Genomic DNA, 27,235 nt, shown 5'->3' with positions numbered 1-27,235 from the left:
AACTGCAGAGACCCTGTTTTCACACAAGATCCCATTCTGAGGTTCCAGGTGGGCCTAAGTTTGGGGGGGTGCTGGTCTACGCAGTGCATTTGCCAGGAGTGGGCCACGGGAGGCCGGCAGTATGGCAGTGGTTTCTAAGAGCGCGGGTGCTGTGCAGCCGAGACTGCCTGAGTTTGAGTCCTGGTAGTGCCACTAACCAGCCGTGTGGCCTGGTGTGAGTCTACCACGTATTGTCTACCTCACGCTGCTTTGGTTCTACAATGGGGACAACAGGAATCCCGGTTCATAAGGTACCCGAGGATAAAAGGAGGTAAGGACAGTTCAGATCAGATTCTTCTAGAAGGAGACTCTAATGTGAGGATCCCTGTGCAGGTGATTTAAGAAGGGAGCACCCTCAGAGGAGACCACTGGGGTGTCGAAGAAGTAGGACAGGGAAGGGGGGGAGGAAGCATGCAGCCAGGGTGGGACTCGGGCTGAGCCCGTGGACAGCTGTGAGCTCTGGAGTGTGACAGTCAGTTTCCTGCCCTTGGAGCCTGCCAGCCTAGTGGCCCCCGGTGCCTGGTCAATGGCAAAGGCACGCTGAAAAGGGGTGCGGGCGGACACAGGGACCCGAGGGCGTCTGCGCACTGGCACTGCCCCCCACAAGCACCCAGTCCCGTCACTGCCCGCGGCAGGTGCTCAGTGAACGTTAGCTATCCTCGTCTTCCTCATCCCGTACGGAAGGCACCTTTCTGGTCCTGATGGGGTGAAGAGCACGTTGGTCTGGTGTCAGGACACCTGCATCGCAGCTCCCACATGGCCACTGACGAGGTCTGGAGCCAGTGGCTCTGTCTTCTCGGGACATCTTTGTCTTTAGCGATCAAGGACAGTGTGGGTATGTGGCGGGTGGTTGTTTGGTCTTAAAAAACAAAACCTAATGTATGTATTGATGTTGTGAAAGATTGTAACACAGTTCAAGAAACACATGAGAATTCCCTCTGCCTCATTCTCACGGCACTTAGCCCTGTGTATGCATCTACGTAGATTCCATGCCTGTTTTGGTTTTTTATGAGCCAAAGCTGCTCCAGTGCAGACACCGCAGGGAAACACGTATTTAGTTTTTCAAATGAAAGGGATTGTGCTGTATGAATTGTCACTTGCCTTTTTTTTTTTAACAAATTAAAATTATGTATTCTTTGGGTTGCCTTTTTAAAAAAATTGACGTGAAATTCACATTAAAGTATATAGCTCAGCAGCATTTAGTACGTAATTTACTCACAGTGTTAGGCAACCATCACCTCTGTTTGGTTCCAATACACTTTCATTGCCCCCGAAGGAGACCCCACACCTGTTGGTGGTCCGTTCCCAGTCCACCCGTCTGTCTGTTCCCCCAGCCTCCGGCAGCCACCAGTCTGCTCTCTGTCTGTATTCTGGACATGTCCTGTCAATGAAATCATACACCGTGTGGCCTTTTATGTCTGGCTTCTCTCACTTCGCTTTGTGTTTTCAAGGTTAATCACATCGTAGCAGGTGTCAGTCCTGCATTCCTCTGTATGGGTGGTTAATATTCCGTCCTGTAGAGAGACCACAATTGGTGTATCCGTTCAGCCATTAATGAACATTCAGGCTGTTTCTACCTTTGGGCCGTTGCGTATAGTGCTGCTGTGACTTTGACTTTTGCCTTTTTGACTTAACAGTTGTAGCTCAGCCTTTTGGCCGGCTATCCGTGGTGTCCCATGGGGTGGAAGGAAGGTCCTGGTCTGTTTAACCATTTCTTTGCTTCTGTGACCAACCTTGGACTCGTTTCTTCCTGCACTTGCCCAAATGCACCTTTTTTTTTTTATTATGATATGTTAGTCACCGTACAGTACATCATTAGTTTTTGATGTAGTGTTCCATGATTCATTGTTTGCGTGTAACACCCAGTGCTCCATGCAATACGTGCCCTCCTTACTACCCATCACTGGGCTAGCCCATCCCCCTACTCTCCTCCCCTCTAAAACCCTCAGTTTGTTTCCTGGAGTCCATAGTCTCTTGTGGTTCATTTCCCCCTCTGTTTACCACCCCCCCTTCATTTTCCCCTTTCTTCTCCTACTGACCTCCCTGCTATTCCTTATGTTCCAAAAATATGATAATTGTCTTTCTCTGCTTGACTTATTTCACTTAGCATAATCTCCTCCAGTCCCATCCATGTCAATGCAAATGCTGGGTAGTCATTCTTTCTGTTGGCTGAGTAATATTCCACTGTATATATATATGGACCACATCTTCTTTATCCATTCGTCTGTTGAAAGGCATCTCGGCTCCTTCCACAGTTTGGCTATTGTGGACAATGCTGCTATGAACATTGGGGTGCATATGGCCCTTCTCTTCACTACATCTGTATCTTTGGGGTAAATACCCAGTAGTGCAATTGCTGGGTCATAGGGTAGCTCTTTTTTTTTTTTTTTTTTTGAACAGTTAGAGACAGCCAGCGAGAGAGAGAACACAAGCAGGGGGAGTGGGAGAGGAAGAAGCAGGCTCCTAGCGGAGGAGCCTGATGTGGGGCTCGATCCCATAACGCCGGGATCACACCCTGAGCCGAAGGCAGACGCTTAAGGACTACGCCACCCAGGTGCCCCAGGGTAGCTCTATTTTTAACTTTTTGAGGGACCTCCACACTGGTTTCCAAAGTGGCTGTACCAACTTGAATGCCCACCAACAGTGTAAGAGGGTTCCCCTTTCTCCACATCCTCTCCCACATTTGTTGTTTCTTGCCTTGTCAATTTTTGCCATTTTAACTGGCGTAAGGTGGTATCTCACTGTGATTTTGATTTGAATTTCCCTGAATGGCTAATGATGTTGAACATTTTTTCATGTGTCTGTTAGCCATTCATATGTCTTCACTAAAAAAGTGTCTGTTCATATCTTCTGCCCATTTTTTGATTTGAGTATTTGTTTCTTGGGTGTCGAGTTTGAGAAGTTCTTTATAGATCTTGGATACTAGCCTTTTATCTGTAGTGTCATTTGCAAATATCTTCTCCCATTCCATGGGTTGCCTCTTTGTTTTGTTGACTGTTTCCTTTGCTGTGCAGAAGCTTTTTATCTTGATGAAGTCCCAAAAGTTCATTTTTGCTTTTGTTTCCCTTGCCTTTGGAGACGTGTCATGAAAGAAGTTGCTGTGGCTGATGTCGAAGAGGTTACTGCCTATGTTCTCCTCTAGGATTTTGATGGATTCCTGTCTCACATCGAGGTCTTTCATCCATTTGGAGTTTATCTTTGTGTATGGTGTGAGAGAGTGGTCAAGTGTCATTCTTCTTTATATAGCTGTCCAATTTCCCCAGCACCATTTATTGAAGAGACTGTTTTTTTCCACTGGATGTTTTTTCCTGCTTTGTCAAAGATTAGTTGACCGTAGAGTCGAGGGTCCATTTCTGGAGTCTGTATTCTGTTCCATTGATCTGTGTGTCTGTTTTTGTGCCAGTACCATTCAAATGCACCTTTAAATCTAGATCTAAGAATCCTGAATTGCCAGGTGGCTACTTTGCTCAGAAGTCTTCTAGCTTTTAACAAGGTCTGTGGGTCTGTTAAAAACGTCTCCCCTTCTTTTGACTTCTCCGGCACTTTTGTGATGACTCTTGGACTTGATCTGAGCAGCAACCTTTGGAACGGGGAAAATGAGCACTTCCATTTTGTGGATAACATGGCAGCCGACGCCGAGGCCTGTTGTGAGCGCTTCACAAAGATTAACCCTCTCACCTCACAAGAGCCCCCCGTCCCCGCCCCAGGTGGGGGCTGCCCATGGTCCCGCCTTGCAAGTGAGAAAACGGGCCCAAGGTCTACAGCAGATAAACAGCAAAGCAGGGAACGAGTCCAGGAAATCTGGCTTCAGACCCCAAGCTCTTGGTCACTTTGTTCCCCAGCCTTGGGTTAAAGCCAGGGGCACCCCCAAGGTGCGTGAGGTAGCTGGGTTCCGGGTCCAGGTTTCTTTTCTCTGGATCCACACTCCCCCATCCCCCACACCGTTCTTCCTGCCCAATTTCTCCAGGAGCCCAGTCTGTCCACCGCCCAGCCACCACCACCAAGGATTAAATGAGCTCGGCCCTTGACGCCCTGGCCCCAAGCCTGTAGCGGGACAGGTGCTCAGAGAGCAAACAGCAAATGTGTTTGTGGCTTTTTCAGAGTCTGCCGCCACCTGATTTCAGCCCCAGCACGCATGCACACATACGTGCACACACATGTGCTCGTGCAGTGTGCTTGAGGAACGCCTTTTCGGGAGACATTCGTGGTGTCCTCTCGTCCCACCGACAGAGCCCAGGCCCTGCCTTGCAGCAGTGGCTGAGGGATGTTAGCCGGGGTACGCGCCCAGTCCCCAGGACCCCCAGGTGGCCTTGCAATACCCCACCAGAGGTACAGGGAGCCCTGGTGCCCCTCGGCTGACGCCGCACCAAGGAGGAGGAGAGCTGGAGAAGTCACCAACTTTGTGAGCTCCAAGCGGAGCTCCTGGATTGTTCTTCTCCACTCTGTCATATTCCACTGCGTGCTAGTGAGCGTTTTTGTACACGTCTCGTGCCGTACAGATTGTCACTTTCCTTCTTCACTTACCGGTGTGTCTCAGTCTTCTACTTAGTCTCATCGCGTCTGGCTGTGCTGCCGTTCATGGAGCCATCTCCAGCTGTCTGGGATATACCCGGGGTGTGGCTGCTGGTGCGTAGAGTACGTGTGTCGGCTTTGGTAGGTAACGCCCGTGTTCCAGAGCAGCTCCGAGCAGCGATGCACATGCGTTCCTGCACCCCCACCCTCTTCCTGGCACTGAGCACTCAGGACTTTCCGTTCGTCCTGGCCGTTCTGGTCGGGATTCCTGCCCCTTCTTTCCATCCCTGCCTCCCCTCCCCACCCCAGCCCGGCCTGGCGTCTCTGCATCTCTCAGCCACATCGCTTAGGATGCCCCGGCAGGTCAAGGAGGAAGCTGAGTGGTGGTCTCGGTCCCAGGCCCGCCTGTAGGAAAGGAGTCTGTTTCATGGGCTCGTGTGATTTCCTCCCGCACTTTGTATGCACAGCTTTGTTGGAGAGGAAGGAAGGTTGAAAACACGGAGATGCACACACGAAGAAGGTGCTTCGGAAGCCAGAAGTTACGTGCCGTGTTGGAGCCTAGACGGTCAGCTCATCTTTCTGTCACTCTCCGGAGCCTCCTGGTCACTCGGCCGCCAGGGTCTTCATCATAATTCCTTTCCCTCTGGCCTGTCTCATTTGCATAGTGCACACCTGCTCCGGCAACCTTTCTTCTCTGGCTCCCCCTCCCTGGTCTCCTTGGCCTGCCCCTCCTTTTGCTGTGTGCAGGCCCCACAAGATGTTGAGGCTCTTACTGCCCCTTTTGGTGAAAATCCAACCTCCTTCTTGGCCTTCGAGGCCCCAGGTGGTCTAGGCTTGTTCGCAGCTCAGGCTCCTGCTGCCCCTTGCCCACTGTGCTTTGGCCACAAGCTTTGGCCCCCCAGTGTTGCCCTTCAGCTCTCCAGACCCGCAGTGTCTTCCCCCAGGGCCTTTGTACCTGCTGGTGCTTGCCTGTAGTACTTGTCCTTGTCACCCAGCTGCCCTTTGGTCTTTCAGGTCTCAGCATAAATGGCTCTTACAAGAGGACTTTCTGCTCCCACAGTCTACCGTGGGTCCCCTTGTGATGCTGTCAGGGCCCACTGCATCTGCCGTGTCACTTATCATGGTCTGTAACGACACCATCTCTGTCTGATGTCTGTCAGTCACTGAGAGCAAAGTGGTGTTTCATTTATTGACCATCATGACCCTAGTGACAAGTCTGTCTCTGGGCCTCAGTTTTCTGTGTCTGTAAGATGGGACTGATGTTAAAAACCAGCAGTAATAATACCCATTCCCAGTGGCTGGAAACGACACTGAAATAGGGTCAAGGATATAAAGCAGCTTGTTCTTTGTGGACTTATTGGGAGTGAGTTGCATGTTAGGAATGTGCGTGTCTGGGTCCCTCGTCCATCAGGCTGGAGCGTCTCCCACGTGGGAAGCCCTAGCATACAGACGGTTGGGGCGGGATGGCCACCGTCCGGGACATCCACGTTTGTGCCTGTCACATAAAACCTCAGACTCTTCAAGGGCAGGACTCACGTCTTATCTGGGTTTATGGCCCCAGCAGCATCACACACCGTTCTAGACACACAAATGCTTGTTCTTGGTGGTGACCTCCAGCTTGGGAATATCCAGGACAGGAGAGGGGAAAGATTCGGATGGGATGGAGAACTTGGAGGAGGGAGTTCCATCGGGAGAATAGCTGGGGAGTCACTCACATGGCTACTCTTCTCAGACGCCTGGTACATCTGGCCACAGGCCCCCAAACACAGGAGGACCAAGCTGGTCTGTGGTTGAGCCTGACCACCACTGCTCCTGGGAAGCAAAGATTAGCTGTCTGCCCCAGTGCCTGGAGGAGGCCAAATAATGGTCCCCCAAAAGAGCAGGCCCTAATCCCTGAAACCTGTGGATGTTATTTTATATGGTAAAATCTTTACAGTCGTGATTTCATTTAAGATCTTGAGGTGGGGGCGCCTGGGTGGCTCTGTCGGTTAAGATCTTGAGATGCGGAGGTTATCCTGAATTATTCGTGTCCTAAGTGCGATCAAAGTGTCCTTATAAGAAGGGGGCACAGAGACGTCTGACAGACAGAAGAGAAGGAGGTCATGGGACCATGAAGGCAGGGACTGGAGTGATGAGGACGCAAGCCAAGGAACGCTAGCAGCCACCAGAAGCTGGAAGAGGGAAGGGACTCATTCTCCCCTAAAACCTCTGGCAGGAGCACAGCTCTGACCACATCTTGACTTTGGACTAATTTTAAACTTCTGGCTTCCAGAACTATGAGAAAACATATTTCTGATGTTTTAAGCTATCAGATTTGGTCATTTCTTACAGCAGCCACATGAAACTAGCACAGTTCATTAACTCACCAGATCACTTAGCAAGCACCTACTGTGTGCCCGGCACTGTGCTAGCCAAGGCAGTACACAGTGAATAGGACAGTCAAGGCCCTGCCTCCTGGGCCCGACACTATACTTGGGCGCCAGGGCAGGAGGAACAGACGATGAACAAGTAAGTAACAGACACCACTCCTTGGCTGTGTGCCAAGCATCATCTTCCATATGCTTCCTGCGTATTCACTAAATTAATCCTCACAACAGCAGTATGGAGTAGGTACCGTTATTCCCATTTTGTAGATGTGGAAACTGAGACACAGAGAGGCTGGTCCAAAGCCGCGCAGACCATAAATGGGAGAGCCGGCGTGTGCGCTCAAAGCCTCTGCTCTGAGTCATCTTTTGTTAGATGATAAGACCTGTGATATGAGATGGTAATTGTAAAAAGTGCGGTGAAGGTAGTAGACACAGTGGAGGGTTCGTTTAGGGGGGCAGGGAAGGAAGGGCCTCTGTGCAGAGGGGACAGTTGCGCTGTGGCCTAAACTTTGAGGGGAGCCAGCCCCAGGGGACCCTGGAAGGAAGGGAAGTGCCGGCCCGGTGCCCTGAGGTGGGGATGAGCTCGCAGGGACCCAGGGACAGGAAGCAGGTGCCGGCTCCAGGAACGGGGCGCGGAAAAGGCCCGGGGCCAGCTGCGTCTCCGTAGAGGAGGTGGGGGGCTCACCTGCTGGTCTCGCCCACCCTGCCCCAGGCATGTCGGAGCGCGAGCGGCAAGTGATGAAGAAGTTGAAGGAGGTGGTGGACAGACAGCGCGACGAGATTCGCGCCAAGGACAGGGAGCTCGGTCTGAAGAACGAGGATGTGGAGGCTGTAAGTGACGAGCCCCCACCCCATGTCCACCCTCCTGGCCGGCAGATATGACGGGAGACTGCATCCTCCCCACAAGCGGCTCCCCTTCTCTCCCTTGCGCTCATGCTGTGGGCTCTGTGGGGTGGGGGGATCCTGCCCAAGGGCTGGCAGCTCGGACGCTGAAGCCACAGCTGTGGGGAGGACCCCCAGCCGAGTCTGCGTTGTAACAGCAGGAGGGAACATGGCACTGCCCAGTGACCTGCTGCTCCCACGCCCTGGGGAGGTGCCGAGGCCCAGCCAGGCTTTGTTCTGACCGTGAGGCTTCCTCCAGCCCACCCTCTTCATGCCCCTCTGCAAGCAGGCCAGCATGGTCCAGGCTGCTCCAGGAGCCCATACGGTGTCTCCACCTGAATTAGAAAAAGACACCCCTTTCTGAAGTCATGTTACTTCCATCTGTTGGGAAATCATCATGATATACTGACAAAACGCTTATCATCCATCTGTCATGAAATTATCATAGTAAATATACAAATTGCCCATCTCTGGCATCAACAGTTGTAAGAATATGAACAAACTTCATATTCAAATGAGTCAGGATGTCTCCAGTATGATGGCACGCCTGTAGAGAATTTGCCCTTGTGCAGTGCACAACATGAGCTACTGTATGTGGCAGCCCCATAAATGGCCCTCCTCTTTCTCCAGCTGCAGCAGCAGCAGACCCGGCTGATGAAGATCAACCACGACCTCCGGCACCGTGTCACAGTGGTGGAGGCCCAGGGGAAGGCCCTGATCGAACAGAAGGTAGAACTAGAGGCAGATCTGCAAACCAAGGAACAGGAGATGGGCAGCCTGCGGGCAGAGCTCGGGAAGCTGCGAGAGAGGCTGCAGGGCGAACTCAGCCAGAATGGAGAGGAGGAGCCCGAGGTAAGTGGAAAGCCAGCCACTAAAGCAAATGGGAAGGTAGGTCTATGAGCTGGCTCGAGGTGGGCAAAGCTGCCTTGTTTTCCCCATTATACTTGAGGGAAGTGGAAGGAATATGGGAGGAGCCGTGGTGTGTAGCTAACTGTGTGGATGCTAGAGCTGGTCTGCCTCCGTTCAGATCTAACCTGTTACTACCTCCATGAACTTGGATAAATTATTTAGGCTTTCTGTGGCTCAGCTTCCTCAAGTCTAAAGCGGGAATAATAACAGTACTTAGCTCTAGATTATTATGAGAATTAAATGAGTTAGTTCATTTAAAGTGTTAGCTATTGTTATTATTACCACAATCGTTTGGAGGAGTCAAAAAAGGTTTTCTAAGGAGGTGACTAAAAGAATGAGAGTAAACAAGTGAACAGAGAGTGAGTTCCAGGCAGGGGAGTCGCACATGCAAAGGCCCTGTGGCAGGAGGAACTGCAATGCAATCAAGGAAGAATAAGAAGGCAAGGGTGGCTGGTATGCAGTGTGAGGGGGAGGAAGGTCTGAGTGAGGTCAGAGAGATAGGTAGGGGCCAGTCCTGCGGGCCACGTAGGCCACAGAGTGGAGTTTGGTCTTCTACCTGAGAGTACTGTGCTGAGTACTATGGAGTTTCAAAGAGCTTACAACCCAGTGCGGGGGACAGACTTGGACGCCTCCAAGTGGCGTCACACTTCAGGTGGGAGGGGATCGTCTTAGTGGTAAGAGATTGTCTTCGTCTGGGTTCCCTCAAAGCAGAGCTTAAGAAAAGGAAAATGGGCAGGAGGTTTATGTGGGAGGTGATCCCAAAGATCAGAGGCGTGAGACAGGGAAGAAGGAAAAGTGAATTTGAGTGTGTGTTACTGAGGCTGCAGTGGGAGCTCAGTCCTGCTGGGACCTCTGAGAAGCACACAGACCATGTCCCAGAATCGTCTTTCTGGAGGAGAAAGGCTTGGAACATTCCATGCATCTGCTCCCAGTTAGCTAAGGGTGGCCCCCGGGGGTGTTATCTCCCTGACATTCCTGGGCAGAACTTACAGAGCCGATCTCAGGACAGGAGTGGGAAGGCACACAGTGTGTGCTTGAGGCGGGGCCCCGTCCGCATGGGTGGGACTGCACCACAGCTGCAGTGAAAATCCAGATGGGCCCAGGGCTGCAACACGGGGTGCCAGACGTGTCTCCCCCATAGATGTGCCCCCCCGGGGGGGTGCCAGCAACACAGAGATAGGACAGTTAATCCTGATGGGGGTGGCGTGCACATTCATGGAAGAGCTGTCCCTCCGGCTGGATGTCGGTGTTTACAATGCTAAGATTTTGATAGGTAAGTGAAGACGATGGATATGCTGCTTCAGAAAAGCGTAGTGGACTCTTAGGGAAAAGCTCGGAGCTTACTCTTTCTTCCAGCAAATATTTATTGACCATTTTGGTTTGCAGGCACTGTGCTAGTTTCCTGGATTACAGGTTGGGGAGGTAAGACGGATGAGCTCACCATCAGGTTGGCCCAACTGCCAGCACAGTCATTAGGTATCTTTCAGGCTAGATACTTCTAGGTTCTCTGAAGGACAAGAACCTGGGATACAGTTAGGGAGGTAAGGGAAAGAAGTCTTCAAAGGGAGAGGTTAGGGCTTGTTTTTGGCCCAAAGTGACAGAAGCCTAAATTAAAATGGTTTAAGGATTTAAAAGAGGAGGAATTTTTGGTTGTATAGCTAAAAGCTTTGAGTTAAGGATGGCTTCAGGTATAGGTGGTTCCAGGTGCCCAAATGATGCTACCAGATGTCTCAGCTTTGCTTTCCTCTGTGGTGTTTTCTCAGGCAGGCTCTTGCCATATAGTGGCCCCTGGTACTCTATCAGCTTGGCAAACCCTGTGAAAAGAAGTTGCCTTTTCCCCAAATTCCCAGCAAGTCTCAGGCAACCCTCTCCTCGGCCTATCACCAAACCACTCATTGTGGCCTGAGGTCTAGAATTTGCATGGTGTCAATTCCTGAGTCACATGGCTACCTCTCGTGGTGACCGTCCATGCCACATGTGCTGGAAGTGGGGCTAGGGGAGTTTCTCCAGAGGAGAACTGCCAGGACTCAGCCCTGGGAAATACGGAAACAGATACAGGGCAGGCAGAGACAGCAGCTGTCGTCTACGGTGTCCGGAATGCCAAACACAGAGTTCTGAGCAGTGGGAAATGTGGATCCCTCCACAGGGTTCAGCAGGGGAGTAATGGGATGAGCTCCGAGTTTATGGAGGACGGTTTGAACAAGGAGGGAGCTGATGGCAGAACATGGCTGTCGGGGGCCCTTTGCAGTAATCCAGGCAAGAAGGGTGAGGGCTGGACCAAATCCATGGCAGTGGGATGAAGAGGATGAGGAAGATGCCAAAAACAGCCACTAGCTGAAGCTTGGAGCAGTTACCCCCCTCCTCCCCTGGTGTACCCTTCCAGCCTCCTGTGCCCCACGAGAGCTCAGGCCTGTCTCCTCCTGGGCAGGCGGGGCTTGGTCCAAACCCAGGTCCTGAGGATGCCACCCCAGCCCTGCTCCAGATCTATTTAGCAACGAGGACAGGGACATGTCACACCTCCTTGGCCCTCATGCCTGTCTGTTTCAGTTTCTCTTGCTGGCACTGGGGGGGGGGGGGGACATAAATGGAGGAGTAAAGTCAGGTAGCAGTTATAACTAACCCACTGAGCTGCTTTGCAGAGTCTGTTCCCAAACTCAGGGCGCCTTTGCTGGGTTTGACTGCCTCCATTGGAGCTGGGTGGAGTTCAGGATGCTTGTCACTCAAACAGGGAAGCTGCAGGGTGTGGTGGCTTTCTACCTGCTGCTGTGTGATCTGGGGCTCATGCATCACTTCGGTGCTCAGTTTCCTACCTGATAAGTGAGGGGGATGAGCTTGACTTGGTTCAGTAGATCAAATAGTGTGGCTGGGACAGAGGGCCATGGGATCGGAGGAGGGCACAGTGGGAAGCGAGAGCAGTGCAGGTCTTCAAGTCATTGAGACGAGTCTTATGGAATGGGTAGGATGTCTGGGGTGGAATGTGGGGTAGGCCACTCCAGATAGACTGGAGAATGAGCAGGTGCGGCTCGGGTGGTGGGCTAGTCCTGGCACAAGATTGGTAAGAGGAGATGGGAGCTATGGAGGGATCCAGAACTGGGGAGGAGTCCGTTCTCATCAATGCCTTGATTACTCCAGTTCTGCCCCTTGATTCATGCAATCCTTTCTGAGCTATGTCACTGTCATTTCACTGTGATCACCAATAGACAAAGCTCCTGATGTATTTTTATAACATAGTTATTGAGACATAATTCAACTATTTAAAGTATACAGTGTGACGGTTTTAGTATATTCACTCCATCGTACAACCAACACCACTATCTAGAACATTTCCATCACCCCAAAAAGAAACGCCGTACCCACAAGTAGCCACTACCCATCTCTGCCTCCCGCAGCCCCCGCCACCACGAATCTATTTGCTGTCTCTACGGATTTGCCTGTTACAGACATTTCAGGGAAACGGGGTTGTGGGACATGTGGTCCTGACCGGCTTCTTCACTCAGCGTGTTTTCTCACTCATCCAGCTCATGTTTTCACTGGAGGCTTCCTGCCTTTCACAGGTAGACACAGAGACCCCTAAGAAAATGATTTGATGGGCTCCCAGTCTAAAGGGCTTCATATAAAATCAGTAAGAAAACTGACGTTAATAGTTACTTACTTGACGTCTCTGCCTTACAAATTCTGATATCTTAATAAGTGTGTGTTTGTTGTTTAAGTGTGCAGGGAAAGCAGACGGGGCCTGATGGCTGGCGTGTGAAGCCAGGTTCTCTGGCTGAATGTGTGCTTAGGAGTTACTGGGGGTGACCAGGGCACAGTCACTCCCCTTTGCTGGGCCAGAGGCTATTCAGAAGTGTGTTCAAGGGGCTGCGGGAGCTCTGTGGCCTTGATGTGCCCAGGCTGGAGAGAGTGGGCCCAGGCGGCCAGGCCTCAGGTGGATGATGTTGCCTCCCATAGGCCACTCTGGTCCCTCTGCTTCTCAGCGGGCCTCTGGGGCCTCCCTGGAGAGCACCTGGGGCCTCAGGGCATCTCCCTCTGTGCCCAAAGTGCCTCCTGGGACTAGCGGACAGTCCTTGATAACCCCAGCCACCTCTGTGGTCCCTCATGGAGTAAGCCTAGAAAACCCACTGCCGATGGGCCTGATTTCCATGTCGGAAAGAGCCTTTTCAGTCTCTCTCCCTGCATTAGTGCCTGCTGGCTTCCAAGAAAAGCTGGAGCCCCAAGCTTTCCCTCTTCTGCATTTCCAGGCAATGGTCCCAGAAGTCAGGACTTTTTTTGCAAACCTGTCTGGGAATCCCCCAAGCTCTAAGGCATCAGGTTGCTACCCTGATTAAAGAGCCGTACCTCCTCCAGAGAAAAAGAACCCAGGTCTGAGGAAGGCCTTTGGTGTCTTGGGTGCTCACAGCCCATGGGGGTGAGTGGGAACCTGCTGTGTCCGGAGGGGGTGAGCCTGAGATGTGGGTCCATGGCCTGGGCCGCCAGTGCCTATGGGGTCCAGGCATGGAAGGAAAAAGGGATAGGGGCTGAGCAGGCATGGAAAGAACATGTAAAAGGCAATAGCTGCTTCGTAGGACCAGCCCAGTGTTACCATGTGGACCCAATATGACCCAATCTTCCAATATTCTTTCCGAAAGGAAGCCCAGGACCCAAACTTTAGTGTAAGATCTCCCAATATAAAACTGTTGGGAACTAATTCCAAAGAGTTCTAGAATACAGTGAAAGCCAAACAAAATGGGGGGGAGGGGCTGGGGTGGGCCCAGACTTCCTGATGAACTCCTACACATTCATCAAGACCCCATGCACAGAGACCACATATACAGTAACATCTTCCACGGTCCTTCCCAGTTAGAGTCTGATGTCGTTGTTCCTCTTACCATATGACCCTGTAAGTTTCCCTCTGTGTGTCTGTTCCCTCCACTCCCACCTGATTCATCTCATCAGCTCAGTGCCAGCACACAGTCGATGCTCAATGAATGTTGAATGTTTATTGAGACATCCAATATTTATTGAGACAGCCATTTACTTATTGAATATTTATTATAGACATTCAGGGATGCTCTGTGGTTAAACTGGGTGGGGGAAGAGAAGGGAACCAGCGTTAGTGAGTGCTTGCTGTATACCAGCCACTTGATATGCACAGTCTTGGGTAGAGGACTCTGTCCGCTATGTGGCTCTGTAGGAGGTGGACGCTGAAGACGAACCCTGACGACACAGCCCCCCTGAAGGTTTGGCATCAGCAGGTGCCTAGAGTAGCTTCTCGGGACGTTAAAACGTCCAGCAGCATTTCCTCCTCTACTTCCTGGGTGGGAAGAGGCCCCACTCCACTGCGCATCTGTCAGGTGTACGTTTTCTGCTGCAGCCACGCGCCTCACCTGCTGCCTGCTACTCCATGCCGGTTCCTGGTCGGACCCCTCCTCCCCCCCCCCCCCCCCCCCGCCCGTGCCTGCTGGGTGACTCTTCTGTCACCTGATCTGCCCTGGTGGGAGGTGTCTCCTTTCAAGTGTCCTTTCCCAGAACAGCCCGTCCTGACTCTCCCAGGACACAAGCATCTTGGCTCTGCCTTCCTGGGTCCTTCAACATCCTGGCCTCGAGTCATCATCTGGGTCAGTGTGCCTTTCTCCCTGTGCGGCTGTGGGGGTCTGGGGCGGGGGGGAGTCTCTATTTCAATCCCATATTCCCCTGGTCCAGAGCTTCCCCATTGTTGTCCTGACCTTGTGTCCACTTCTTCCAGTGGATGATGGGATACTGGCGGTTCAAGGGTGTCAGGAATGCCAGGAGAGTATGGGCCACCTGCAGATCTGGCCAGCTGACTTGCGGGCAGCTTGTGAAAACTTCCTTGCTTTCAAAAAACGGGAAAAAAACCACAAGTGTTGGCGAGGATGTGGAGAAGGTGGAACCCTCCTACGCAGCTGGCAGAATGAAAAGTGGGGCAGCCGCTGCGGAAAAGAGTTTGGCGGTTCCTCAAAGAGTCACACATAGAGTCACCATGTGACCCAGCAGCTCCACCCATAGGGACCCACCCGGAAGAACTGGGAACAGGTGTTCAGACAAATCCTCGTACACAGGAGTTCGTGGCGGCACTATTCACACTAGCCGAAAGGTGGAAACTGCCCAAATGCCCATCAGTGGATAAAGGATAAACAAAACATGGCATATCCATACATGGGAGTAGTATTCAGCCATAAAAAGGAACAGAGCCCTGACTCGCTACAGCACAGATGAACCTTGAAAACGTTAACTGAAAGAAGCCAGGCCCAAAAGGAAGCATACTGTAGGATTCCATTTATTCAGACTGTCCAGAAAAGGCAAATCCATAGAGACAGAATGCAGATGGTGGTCACCGGGGCTGGGGAATGACTGTTAATGTGTATGGAGTTTCCTCTGGGGGAATGAAAATGTTCTGGAATGAGACAGAGGTGGTGACTGCACAACGCCGTGAATGTACTAAACGCCACTGAATTGTATATTTAAAAATGGTCAATTTTCTGTTAAGTGTACTTTACTACAGTCTTGTTTTTAAAAAACAAAAACCCTCCTTGCTGTGAGAAAGAGAGGGAGGACGGAGTTTGGGTCTGGCCTGGACAGGGGACTTCACATGGCAGGATCCACGTGAGTGACCTGCGTGGAAGAGAAATGCCCTGACCACCTGCCTGCCCTCCCCCCCCGGCTTCCACTGACCTCCAGGGCACAGATGCCCTGAGCCACAGGGAAGGAGAGGCCTTGACCGGAAGGCCAGTAACATGTGGGAAAACATATGTGACTTAATGTCAGATGAGAAAGGAAGAGAAAATTGTGAGTAAGCTCTGATTCTAACAACTTTGGCCAAATTAGCACTGGTCTTCGTAAGAGTACAAGCAGAGAATGTGGGGAAAGGAAAGCAGATTGACGAGGGTGGCAGCATTGGAGCCGTGCTGTTTCTTCTCCTTGGACTCCTTTTAATGTTATTTGTAATAAGACCCCGAGTCAGGTGGGGAGGCACCAGGGACAGCAGGTCTAGCTATCAAGAAGGTGAACAATGAACAGGTGGCCGCTGGCTTTCATCTCCAGAGGGACGCTGACTGCACAGAACGTGAGCACAGGCCGCCCGCGAGTTCTTAAAATAGCGCCCCCGGCAAGCAGCAAAGGCCCCAGGAGGGTGGGAAATTTGGGCTCCGGCAGGATGTGGAGTGGGTGCTGCTGGTGGCCGCCAGGAATTCATTAGCAGCATCTCTGCCTCCTCCAGACGGAGCCGGGCGGGGAGGAGTGCGTCTCGGAGGCGGAGAAGGTGGCCATGGATCTCAAGGACCCCAACCGCCCCCGGTTCACGCTGCAGGAGCTGCGGGACGTACTACACGAGAGGAACGAACTCAAGTCCAAAGTGTTTCTGTTGCAGGAGGAGCTGGCGTACTACAAGAGGTGAGCGTCCCCAGGAGCTCCCAGGCTGGCTGCTTTCTGGGGTTGTAGGAGGTCTTGGGAAAACAAGGATTGCACCTGTCTCCATTCTGGGGACCCTGTCTGGCCTGAAGGACTTACACACACGCTCACAATCCCTTTCTGAAACTCTTAGGCCCAGGTGCATTTTATAATTCAGAACTTTCCAGCCGTGAGAAAGGAACAGTCCACAGACTGTATGTACATAACATACACCACCAGGATCTGGGGAAGCTCCCCAAATCAATCACGTTAATATTTTCACAGCAAAAGATGTGACTGTTCACACTAACTGGGATAAATAACCATGATAATCAGGCTCATGAGAGCTCATTTCAAGTTCTGCCACCAAATGAATGACCAAAACATGAATTTTCATTTTTAGAGCTTTTTGGGTTTTTGAATTGCAGATTAGAGATGGTAGAGCCATACAGCCTAAGTATTTGTTCATTCATCCCACAGCCAGTGAACTTGCATTTATTAAGCTGCACTGTCAGATATGGTAGCCACTAGCCGTGTGCCTGTTTACATTTCAACGAGTTAAAATAAAATTTAAAATACAGCTCCTCAGGTGCACTCACCACATACTTGTTCAGCTTCATAGACACTACCCCTCTTTTGGTTTCTGAAAACATTCTACACTTGTTTCTACCTCAGGACCTTTGCATATGCTGGTCTTGCAGCTGGGAAAACATTCCCCTTGGCCCTTCCCATTGGTGACTCCTGGTCATTCAGAATTCAGGTCATTGGTCACCTCCTCAGAGAGGCTGTCTTTCCCTCGTACCACGCATCCAAAGGAGTGCCCTGTTGAAGTCACTGTCACTTTACTCAGTTTTACTTTTTTCATGGCCCTTCACCATCTTTGATCCTATTCCTTAATGTGCTTGTTTTATTGTCTGTTTCCATAACAGACTACAACAACATGAGACCAGAAAACAAATTTGTCTTGTTCATGGCTAAGTTCCCAAGTCTTAGAATGGAGCTTAGCACAGAGTAGATGCACAACAAATACTTCTCGAATAGAAAGCCAGAAGGAAGGACACTTGCACCAGATGTGGTTCCTGATCTAGTAGGGAAAATAAGAGATACACAGAAAATAGAGCGCCACGTATTTTTATTGAAAACCCACTGTATGCCTGGCACGTAAGAAAGTTTAACTGGTACTGTGTGCACTGGCTGTTCAAAGGGAGAGATCACTTCTCAGGGATGGGGTAGAAATCAGGAAGGCTTCATGGAGGGGGTGGCATTTGAACTGGGCTTTCCCTAAAAGATAGGGTACTGTTCAGGTATGGGAGATGTTGAGGGGTGGGTGCCATATTCCAGATGGAAGAAACCACAAAGGTAGGGAGACAGGATTTGGCAAGGACAGGAGACAGGAAGTAGTTCTATGTGGCTAGATTCTTCAAAGGAACTGAAAATTGCCTTTTTGAGATGTGGGTTCCTTTCCTGAAATTCTTCACATTTGACCAACTGGGCCAAAGAGACCACAGGCACCTATGTCCACTGCTTCCAGGGCTGACCCCTTCTCTTAGCTGGCCATGCCCGTTGCTAAGAGGCCAGCCCCCCAGGCAAAGAGACTATTGGGGTACAGGACACTTTTGCCATCTTCCTGGGTCCCCCTATTCCCAGTATAAGCCCTCCCAGACCATCAGACAATACCCTTCTGGAATATTCCAGCTCTCACAGAATTTTTGACTCTCTTATCTCACTCCTCTCAACTCCTTCTAGTGAAGAAATAGAAGAGGAAAATCGAATACCCCAACCTCCCCCGGTCGTCCACCCGAGAATGTCCCCCCAGCCGGAGTCTGGAATCAAGCGACTGTAAGTGATGTGCTTCTAGAGTGTGCGGCTGCTCGCGCACAGCTGACCTGGTGGTTCACACAGCCTCTCACTTCTGGGCACCTGCTCCAGGGCCAGGCTTGTCACTAACCACCTCCTGCTGAGACAGGCTTAACCCCGGAGCACATAGGGCCTGGCCCTCGACTTTCAGTTCATCTCTGCACCTGAATGCTGAGTTCCTCCTGGGGGTCCCCGGGCCAGAGAGGTTTGGGTAAGGCTGAGAGGGTGGAAAGGGGGTGGGGCCTGTGGCTGAGGCTCAGGGCTTGAGTGTGTCAGGTGGGGCAGTCTCCGGGCAGCAAATAAGGCTGGTGGGGGAGATTCATGCATCCGAAGGGCCTGCCACCCCAGCTTGCAAAGGTCCAGAATGGCCCTTGGTCCACCCCATCTGTGCATTTCTGTGATGACTCCCCCACCCTCCCCCATCTCTCCAGTAAGTATTTATTGCTACAGAATACATGCAGAGTCAGGCCCTGTTTGCTGTGGGGAACACACAAGAAAGAAAGAACTCAGCCTTGCCTTCAACTGGACTTTAAACTACTTGAGTGGTTCTTTATATCAAAAGACCCCTTTGAGATTTGGAGAGTTTGTAGACTCTCTCCCTGGGGGAGGTGAAAAACCACACATACAGTTGTGCATACAGTTTCAGGTTCATTGACCCTTGCAGCCCTTCGGATAAGGGTGAAAACCTGTGGTCTGGTTGGCTACTATCTGCTAAGAGGCTACTATGTGCCAGTACCATTCCTGCAGATAGATGAGCTCATCGAGTCCCTACGATACCCCTGTGAGGTAGAGGCACTGTCATTCCCGTTTCATAGTTAAGGAAACTGAGGCAGCTGCCTAAGGACATTCAGCTCTTAAGAGGCAGAGCCAAGGTTCAAACCAGGCAGCCTGGCCCCAAGAGCCCACATTTCAGACTATCTGGCAAGTGTGCACACTGACACTGTTGTCTTGTAGACTTGTTATCTCCCCGAAGAGGGTCTTCCTGGCTCTTGGCCTTCCAGCTGTACCCACGGCTTATTACAGAAGAGGCCTCCTCTCTTTCTTCCAAACTCTGGCAGAAGCTTTGTGAAAGCAGGTGGCGTGGGTTGGAAAGCCACCGGGAGCATGTGGGGAGAGCAATTGGGGTGTTACTTGGGTGCCTCAGCCTTTAAAAACCAGTTCCATTGGGAAGTTCTTGGGTAGCTCTGACCCTGTGAAGTGACTTGGTGCTCAGCGGTGGTGGACGGGAAGGGCAGTGCGGAATGTGCCCTCACAACTGCCGAGCCTCTCCTGTTGGGAGGGGGTGGCTGCCCTCTAGAGTGTGCACGGGAACGCGTGGCTCCTTCCCCAGCCTCTCTTGCCAGCTTCACATTGCTTATTTGCTTGGCCCTCGATCTCTGCGTGGAGTCCCCAGTTCTGGTTAGGGGTCGGTTCCATGCTTGGAACCAGAAAGTCTCCTCTGAATCCCAACACCATTTGGCCACATATTAGTTAATAATCTAACATCGGCAATTGAAACTCAACTCAAAGTAACTTAAGAAAAACCGTGAACTCTGAGGAACCCAAAATTCCCAGGTCAGGTTGGCTTCAGGCTCAGCTGGATCCAGGCCTTGTCATCAGGGCTCTACCTCGTTCCCTCCACCTCTGGCTTGGTTTTCCTTTATGTGGGCTGTATTCTCGGACATGCTGTCCTTCAGGGTGGCAGCATGACAGACATCAGCTCAGGCTTCTACTTTCTTTGGTCTGAAACTCCAGTGGGAAGAAAATTTTCCACAGGAGTCATAGAATCAAGTCTCATTGGCTCAGACTGGGTCACATGGCCTCTACGCCAGCCACAGGGCAGTGCATCCGTCGGCCAGGTCTGGGTCTCCTCCTCGTGACTGGGGCTGGGATGGCTCTGACTCGGTCTGGTTCAGATGGACTGAAATTAGGGGAAGAATGGGCCGCTAGGCAGACAAGGAGTGGGCGTCCACTGCGTCCTCATCATGGGGGTGAGGGAGCCCTTCGGTCTCAATCTCTGATATACTTAGTACCCAGGGAAACTCTCACCTTTGGGTAGGGTTTCTCATCCAGTGCTAAGAAATGGGATTGACTTTGCTTAAACTCTGAGCCACCTGGCAGCCCCATGCATAGGTAAGGACCAGCACGATCGATTTTGTGTTCCGATAGCTGTCACTTTGGGTGAAAAGCTGGGGGAGCGGAGAAAAAGTTCATGAGCCCTCATAGTCCGCCCATGGGCTGAGGCAGGGCGGGACCAAGAGACCATCCCTGTGCATCCTTGAGCGGTTCATTGGCAGCTCTTTAAAAATCAGGCCTTTTTAGCATCTTCATGTGTGCTGCATGCACGACTCCTCAAGCACAGTAATTCTAAGACGTATGCATTTCTAAGTCCTGCTTTCCAAAGCCGGGCTGTCCTGATTCTGTAGTTAGTTTTCTGCTACGGCCGCCTTTCCTCACAGAAAGGCAATTAAGAGTCGGCTTTTGCAAATCCCAAACTGGGTAAAATCCAGAGGAAAGTTATCAGAATTAGCCAACAATCTTCTTCTTCCCACTGGTTCTTCTACCTACACCTGAAGAGGCTGTGGTGTTGAATCCTGTTTTCCAGATTGTTCCACAAATGATCCTGGGCCCTTCTCCCCTTTAGTGTGGCCTCTGTCTGCTCAGCAAGACCTGGGGCTCGGAGCCTGGCAGGAGAAGCAGCTGGAATTGGGGAGCCAGCAAGAGAGAGACAGAGAGGAAGAGAGATCAGAATGCCCCGTCCAGAGGGTGCAGGTGGCCAGTCCCGTGGCCACTCTGGCCTTCTAGGGGATGACTGGAAGATCAGGCTGGCACAAAAGGCTTTTGACCAGCCCAGGCAGGACACTGGGTGCCTTTGTCCACCTCGGCTGCTGACTGGGAGCTGCATCAGTGCGGCCCAGGAGCCCAGAGCCAGGGGCAGGGACGAATCTTCCCCGGCACCTGGGGCAGGGAATGGCGGTTCTCAAGACCATTCCATGCCTACCTCCCTTTCCATTCCTCACAGATCTGGCACCTCTTGGGGTCCACTTGTCCCTTCACCCTTGCTTTTGTGGAATATTAGTCACACGGCCTCTCTAGTATAGGTCACGACTGCTTTCCGGCTCAGCTTCATGTCCTTGACCAGGTTCCTCCATCTGCCAAGTGAGCAGTAGCTACCATGGAGGTTTGAAGGGCCTTTATCGGCTCACGCCACCTGAACTAAGGTATCTTCCACCCTGTCAGAGACTCAGAGCTAGGACGATTAGCCCCATTTCTCAGATGTGTCACGGGCCAGGAGCAGCCCATTGACTTCCTTTGGATCAGACCATTGAGAAAGGTCAAAGTTGGGATTTCAACCCATGCCTTCTGCCTCCCGCCCCCCCCCCCATTTCCTCAACTCATGCCAAGTCACCAGCTGCGGGCGGACTGCCCAGTTCCCTTATCTCTCGAGTGCACCACGAGCCAGGGACGTCAGCGTCTACATTTCTGGGCTGAACTGGTGAAAGGAACCAGAGACTCCTGCTGCCGGTCAAAACTGTACCCAGAAGATGGTCCAAGAATAGCTTGTGACCAAGCAGCTGCTGGCCGGAGAGTCCAGGTTGGCACCGCCTGGGAAGGTCACGAGGGAGCACAGAGTGACTCCAGCGTTGTCCCCAGTGGCCACCAGGCACCAGCGCCCCCTTTGTGTGGTCTGCATCTCTTGGTCACAGCCCCGCAGACTTACACACAGCGGCCTTCTGTGGAGCTTGGCGGAGGGGCTGAGCCAAGAAGCAGGCAGCGGGGACACGGGGACGGCCACAGAAGCTATGGAGCAGAAACAGCTGGTCACACACGCCAGCAAGGTTGGCCTTCAGAGTAGGCAGCCCCCAAAGCATCAAACAGTCGTGGCAACAGTGCATTCTGTCCCTGTCCTCCTACCCACCGCCCTCCTCGCGTTAGCCCAGAAATAGCTTCTTCACAGCCGCCCGTTGCACTGCCTGAAATGCCACTGTCGCAACTTCATTTGGATCGAGTCTTCTAGAAATCATCAGTGGGGAGGGAGTAAGTAAAACCAGCTACACCATATCCAGGACATAAACGTTTGACCAAAACAAGCCAGCCTTTTTTTCGAGGAAGGGGCTGTCCCTCTGGAGGAAGCGGTTCCTGCCGGGGGGTACCTGGAATAGGGAAGGAAGAGGGCCGTGCATCCAGTGACACATACAGTTACTTGGCCAGAACCCTCCAGGTGCGCCAAGGCCCCTGGGCACCCATCTGACCCCTGATGGGACCCCAATGAAGACAGGCAAACGTGTCACCCTGGGTCTGGGGCCATCTTGCATGATGATCGTGTCTTTGGGGGTTCCTGCTAGGCTGAGAGGTGTCCTGGCAGAGCTCGGTGTAGAACTGTGTGGCTTAGAGCCCCTGACAGCCTGGCCTTGGGGGAGTGGGCATTTGATAAAAGGTATCCCCTTTTCTTGTCACCATGAGAAGATACCCATGTGGGCTCTGCCAGGATGCCAACTCCCAGCTGCTCCGTGAAGTATATCAGAAGTAAATCCAAACACAGATAATCCCCAACCTCATCTGAGGTAGTCATTCCTATCTTTTCCCAGCCAGAATCTAAAAAAAAAAAAAAAAATCAAAGTTGTTCAAAATCAGCTCTGGTGGCTTGAGTGGAGTCTCTTCATTTTCCTTGCCAAGACAAGGGACCGAGGCATAGTCACTGTCAGCTCTGACTTATGCAGGGGGTGGCTAATGCAGGTTCTCTGCCTCAGATCTCCTGCCCGGCGCCCCCAGGCCACCTCATCTTCTCTCCTGGATGCCCCCTGGCTGCCTTCTTGGGGGCGCGGAGCCTGCAGTGCATGGCAGTCAGGGGAGTTGTGCTGGAAAACACCCGATGGTGTCGCCACTAACCCACAGCAGCTCTGATTCCCTCCTTCCCAGCCCCAGGCCTGCTTTTCAGCCCCAAGGGCCGCCCTATCTTCCCTCCGTGCTGCATGAGTTTGCTGGGGCTGCCGCAGTCAAGTCCCACGAACTGGGAGCCTTCTGCAGCCGAAACGTTTGTCTCGCGCCTCCGGAGGCGAGGAGCCCAGGATCCAGGTGTTGGAAGGGGTGCGGTTCCTCGTGAGGGCTGAGAGAACATTTTGTGCCTCTCCTAGCTTCAGTGGCTTGCCGGAGGTCTCTGGCCTTTGCCGGCCTGGATCCTGGCCTTTGCCTTCACCACGTAGCAGTCCTCCTGTGGGCGTGCCTGTGTCCAGATTGCCCCCTTTTAAAAAGATCTGCTCTTCTTCAGTATAACTTTATCTTAACGTGTTACCTCTACAAGGATCCTATCTCCAAATAGTTACTTTCTGAGCTACTGGGGGTTAGGACTTCGCCATGAGTTTTGGGGCGGGGGGATACACAGTTCCACCCATGACGTCTACCATAAGCAAACCCTTCAGCTGGTCTCTGTGTGCCGTGTGTTTATTTTCATGCCTCCCTGTTTTTATCTTCTCTGTGTCTATCTGTACTTCTCTAACCAGGATCTTTACAGCCATAATGCCCATGGTAGCAGCTGGCCTGATAATAGATGACCCCACGCTGCAGCCCGTCCGAAGACTTGTTTCCCTTGTAGGCACTGGGTTTTGGTGGGTTCGTTTTGAGCTGTGCCTTTGGAATGTGTGCTGCGGCTCTGCTGAGGCTGGCCCGCCTTCCTCGGCCACTTTAGCTGCATGGCCATCACCTGCGTGTTTCCATTTGAAGTGGGTGCCGAGTGTGATTTCAAACATGCCCTCGTGAGTCTCGACCTGCACGAGTGAGGCCGTGGAATTCTCGGCTGTGTCACCGATAATTCTTTTTGTCTTTTTCTGTTTCCATTCTAAATACCACCTTGTCCATGATCCAGTAAAGAAGGTCCTTTAAGTGACGGGTCAGTAATCAACGCCCACGGTGACCCCCCCCCACCCCCCGAGTGACACTAACGCTGTGTTTTCGACCTTCACGCCCTGGCTTTCTAAACCGCTTTGTTTTGCCAAGCCATTGTCAGAAAGCCATTTGGTCATCTTTTAAAAAGGAAGAGCAGAGAAGGGGACCAATGCTTTGTTTCTCTCTGTGTCCCCCTGGACAGGGAGTGGCACATGGCTTTCCCCGCTTGAGTCAGGTAGAGGTGAGATGTGACAGTGATGTGTTGCTGCTGTATTTTTGGCCAGCTCATTGCCCCGATTACACCATGGAAAGAGCTCACAAATAACACAGTATGAACATTGCGCTTTCATTCGTCAGTACACATATCTGTTGTAGAGAAAAGAAACTTCAGCCGGTATGGAGAATTTCTCCAGATACACTCGGCTTGCCCCAGCTTTCGATGAAAGTCCACTTTATTCCTGGTAGGAGGTGATCGTAGGGTCCAGTAACCACAGAATAGTAAAATCATTTTCACCCAGTTGTGATTAAAGCTGAACTCCACAGGCCATGGCACTTAAAAAAAAAAAAAGGCTAATAGGGGAACAGACAGAACTAAAAATAGTTGATCTGAAGCTTTAGTCCCTCAGTAGTGCATTCCTATTCCTTCCTGCCCCCGGGGAAACATAGCTGTTTTCTCTCTTACCAAGTTCAGAAACCAAAATTCAGAAGTAGCGGAATTTGGTGAGAATAGAATAAATCTCATTAGGAAGTAGGAGTTTCAAAGGACAGAGGGCAGTTTAGGAAAGGTTTTTGGGACAAATTCAAGGTGGGCCACCTCAGGTTTACGGGCCAGGGTCCTGGTCTTTGTGGAGGTGGAGCCAAAGCAGACCTTGTTTTAAATGGGCCAGTTTTGGGGCGCCTGGGTGGCTCAGTCAGTTAAATGTCCAACTCTTGATTTCAGCTCAGCTTTGTTCTCAGGGTTGTGGGACTGAGCCCCACGTCGGGTTCCAGGCCAGTGTGGGGCCTGCTTAAGATTCTCTTATCTCCCTCTGCCTCTCTCTCTAAAAAAATAAATGGGCCAGTTTAGGGGTGCCTGGCTGGCTTAGTCCATGGAGCATGTGATTCTTTTTTTTAAGAGCGAGAGAGAGCGCGTGTGCAAGGGATTGGGGGACAGAGGGAGAGGGAGAGAGAATCTCTCAAAACCCTGAGATCATGACCTGAGCCGAATCAAGAATCGGACGCTTAACTGACTGAGCTACCCAGGCGCCCTGAGCATGTGACTCTTAATCTCAGGGTCATGAGTTCAAGCCTCACATTGGGTGTGGAGCCTACTTAAAGTAAAATTTAAAAAAAAAATTTTTTTTTTAACGGGCCAGTTTATAACCTTTTTGCCTGTGATTTCTGCCTTCATCTTTGAGGCATCGGATGATTTACTTTGATCAATGATCAGTTGTCACAGCTGCTTTTGGTTTCGGGGTGTTTTGTTTTGTTTTCGAGAGAGAGCATGTGGGGCAGGAGTGGGGGCCAGTCAGAGGGAAAGGGAGAGACAGAATCTTAAGCAGGCTGTTTGCCTAGTGGAGTCTGACACAGGGTTTGGTCTCATGATACTAAGATCATGACCTGAGCCACCCAGTGCCCCAGGAATCACAGCTGTTTTAAAAAGCCCTCTTGGTCTACATTAGCTCCTACCATGTAGCAGGTTAGAGTGCTAACTTGTAAAGGCTTTCGCCCTTAGATCAATTTTTGACACTGTAAATTGTCTTCCCCAATCTCATTCGCATACAACATTCACAGTGTTTATCCAATGACAGAACCATGTGTACTATTACTTATTTTTCAATCGTCTCATTTGTCTGAAATACCTACTTTCAACTCCTCTCTAGCAGTAATATCCACGAAATCTGGGCTTTGATGTGCTGCGTCTGTACTTTCTGATTCACGTTACGTAACAAATTAAAAACATGCGTCTCTTTATGTCAGAATCATCTTAAACTCGATGTGGCTTTGTTATTATCTTCTCTGCATCATTAGGGTAAGGAAGGTTTCTGGAAGGTTTCTAGTCGTTTTTTATTTCCACTGGTAAGGGGAAGAGACTGTCAGCAGTGCTTAAGAGAGGAGATGCATCACACATCACCTATGTGCATGCCCCGTTCACACTGTGTCGCCTCCCAGGTTCGGTGACAATGATGTGCAGAATCCCCCTGCTGCTTTCTCAAATAACTCTGACCCGCGCCCCCACTTTTTCTTTCACACCTTGAATTGATTTGCTTCCTTCCACATTTGCTGCTGTATGTCCTGGCATGGCAAAAACTCTACAGTGCACAGCAAAGGGCCCGGCTCTCATTTCTTTCTTTCTCTTCCAAAAAGGTTTAGCTTCTTCTCCCGAGACAAGAAGCGTCTGGCCAACACGCAGAGGAACGTGCACATCCAGGAGTCCTTTGGCCAGTGGGCCAACTCCCACCGTGACGACGGTTACACGGAGGAAGGACAGGAAGCCCTGCAGCACCTGTGACCACAGCCCCCCCTCTGCCCTCGGACCGGAACTGTCCCCCGCCAGCACCTGCAGCGGAACCTGGCAGCCCCAGGTGTCACGACCTTGCACACCTCTGGGTTCAGATGCACCTTCAGAACTGATCCCTCAAACAGACTGTGTGCTTTGAGGAAGCACACTGAAAAACTGATGCCAAACTCTAAAGACATGTTTATTTATACCCAGGGCTATCACCGTTTATAATAGATGACTGATCCCTTAGGATATATATTTAATAATACCATGAGCAGAGGCCAGACTTTTGCATTAACTTCAGTAACACAAGCTTCTTTAAGCCAAATACATCACATGCCACTATAATTGCTGTTTGACTTGCTTTGTATGAAATTCTATGTGTAGAGGTTTTATTAACACATTTGTCATACTTAAATGGGAGGCAGCGAAGCGGTAGATTTTCATTAGATTATTCATGAAATTGTCATGGTGGTAATATATAGGATGCATCCGTTAGATGAGCAGGGCCTCGAAGTCACCAGACAAACCGGCCCCACTTAGATGCGAAGCAACAGAAAATATGGACGACAGTCCTCCCGCCCAGAAACTGGAGACAACTTTGCAAGAGCCAGTGGTTCTCTTTTGCACCTTGTTACTGGTATTGCCTAGAGCATGTAGCGAGTGCCTTGGAATCAGCTGTGAGTTATGCAGTACTAACCAAACAAAGTTGCTAAGGATGAGACATTACAACCTTTCTCATTTGTATTTTTTTCCCTTCTTTCTTCCTTTTAGCCTTCCATATATCAAACACTTAGTCCCCTATAAAGAAGACAGGTGTACCGAGCGGATTTGGAATGGGGTGGGGGAGCCTAGGGGATCCAGGATTGGGGGGGGGGGGTAGGTTCGCCAGTGCGAGGGCGGTGGGTGAAGAGATTGCTTGGGGACCACATGTCGGGCTGAC

General features: G+C 51.3%; 1 protein-coding gene across 4 annotated transcripts in view; it reads left to right on the top strand.

Moving 5' to 3' along the window:
- Positions 1 to 27,039, top strand: part of RILPL1 (Rab interacting lysosomal protein like 1) — a 41,908-nt gene extending 14,869 nt beyond the window's left edge. Inside the window, exons 3-9 of one of the 4 annotated variants that reach the window (XM_044389818.3) lie at positions 7,630 to 7,748; positions 8,430 to 8,651; positions 15,922 to 16,094; positions 17,838 to 17,930; positions 23,429 to 23,516; positions 23,791 to 23,814; positions 26,157 to 26,240. In XM_044389818.3, the coding sequence (XP_044245753.1) occupies positions 7,630 to 7,748; positions 8,430 to 8,651; positions 15,922 to 16,094; positions 17,838 to 17,930; positions 23,429 to 23,516; positions 23,791 to 23,793 (698 nt within the window). In that variant the 3' untranslated portion in view covers positions 23,794 to 23,814; positions 26,157 to 26,240. Of the gene's footprint in view, positions 1 to 7,629; positions 7,749 to 8,429; positions 8,652 to 15,921; positions 16,095 to 17,837; positions 17,931 to 23,428; positions 23,517 to 23,790; positions 23,815 to 26,156 lie in introns of all 4 variants that reach the window. The other 3 variants (XM_044389816.3, XM_044389817.3, XM_026514731.4) reach the window with 3 other exon arrangements.
- Positions 27,040 to 27,235: the final 196 nt, after the last annotated feature.

The sequence above is a fragment of the Ursus arctos genome, unplaced genomic scaffold (assembly GCF_023065955.2).
Source record: "Ursus arctos isolate Adak ecotype North America unplaced genomic scaffold, UrsArc2.0 scaffold_34, whole genome shotgun sequence".
In the NCBI taxonomy this organism is placed as follows: domain Eukaryota; kingdom Metazoa; phylum Chordata; class Mammalia; order Carnivora; family Ursidae; genus Ursus; species Ursus arctos.
Note: the sequence above shows the minus strand (reverse complement) of the source record. Positions and strands in the feature narration are given on the sequence as shown.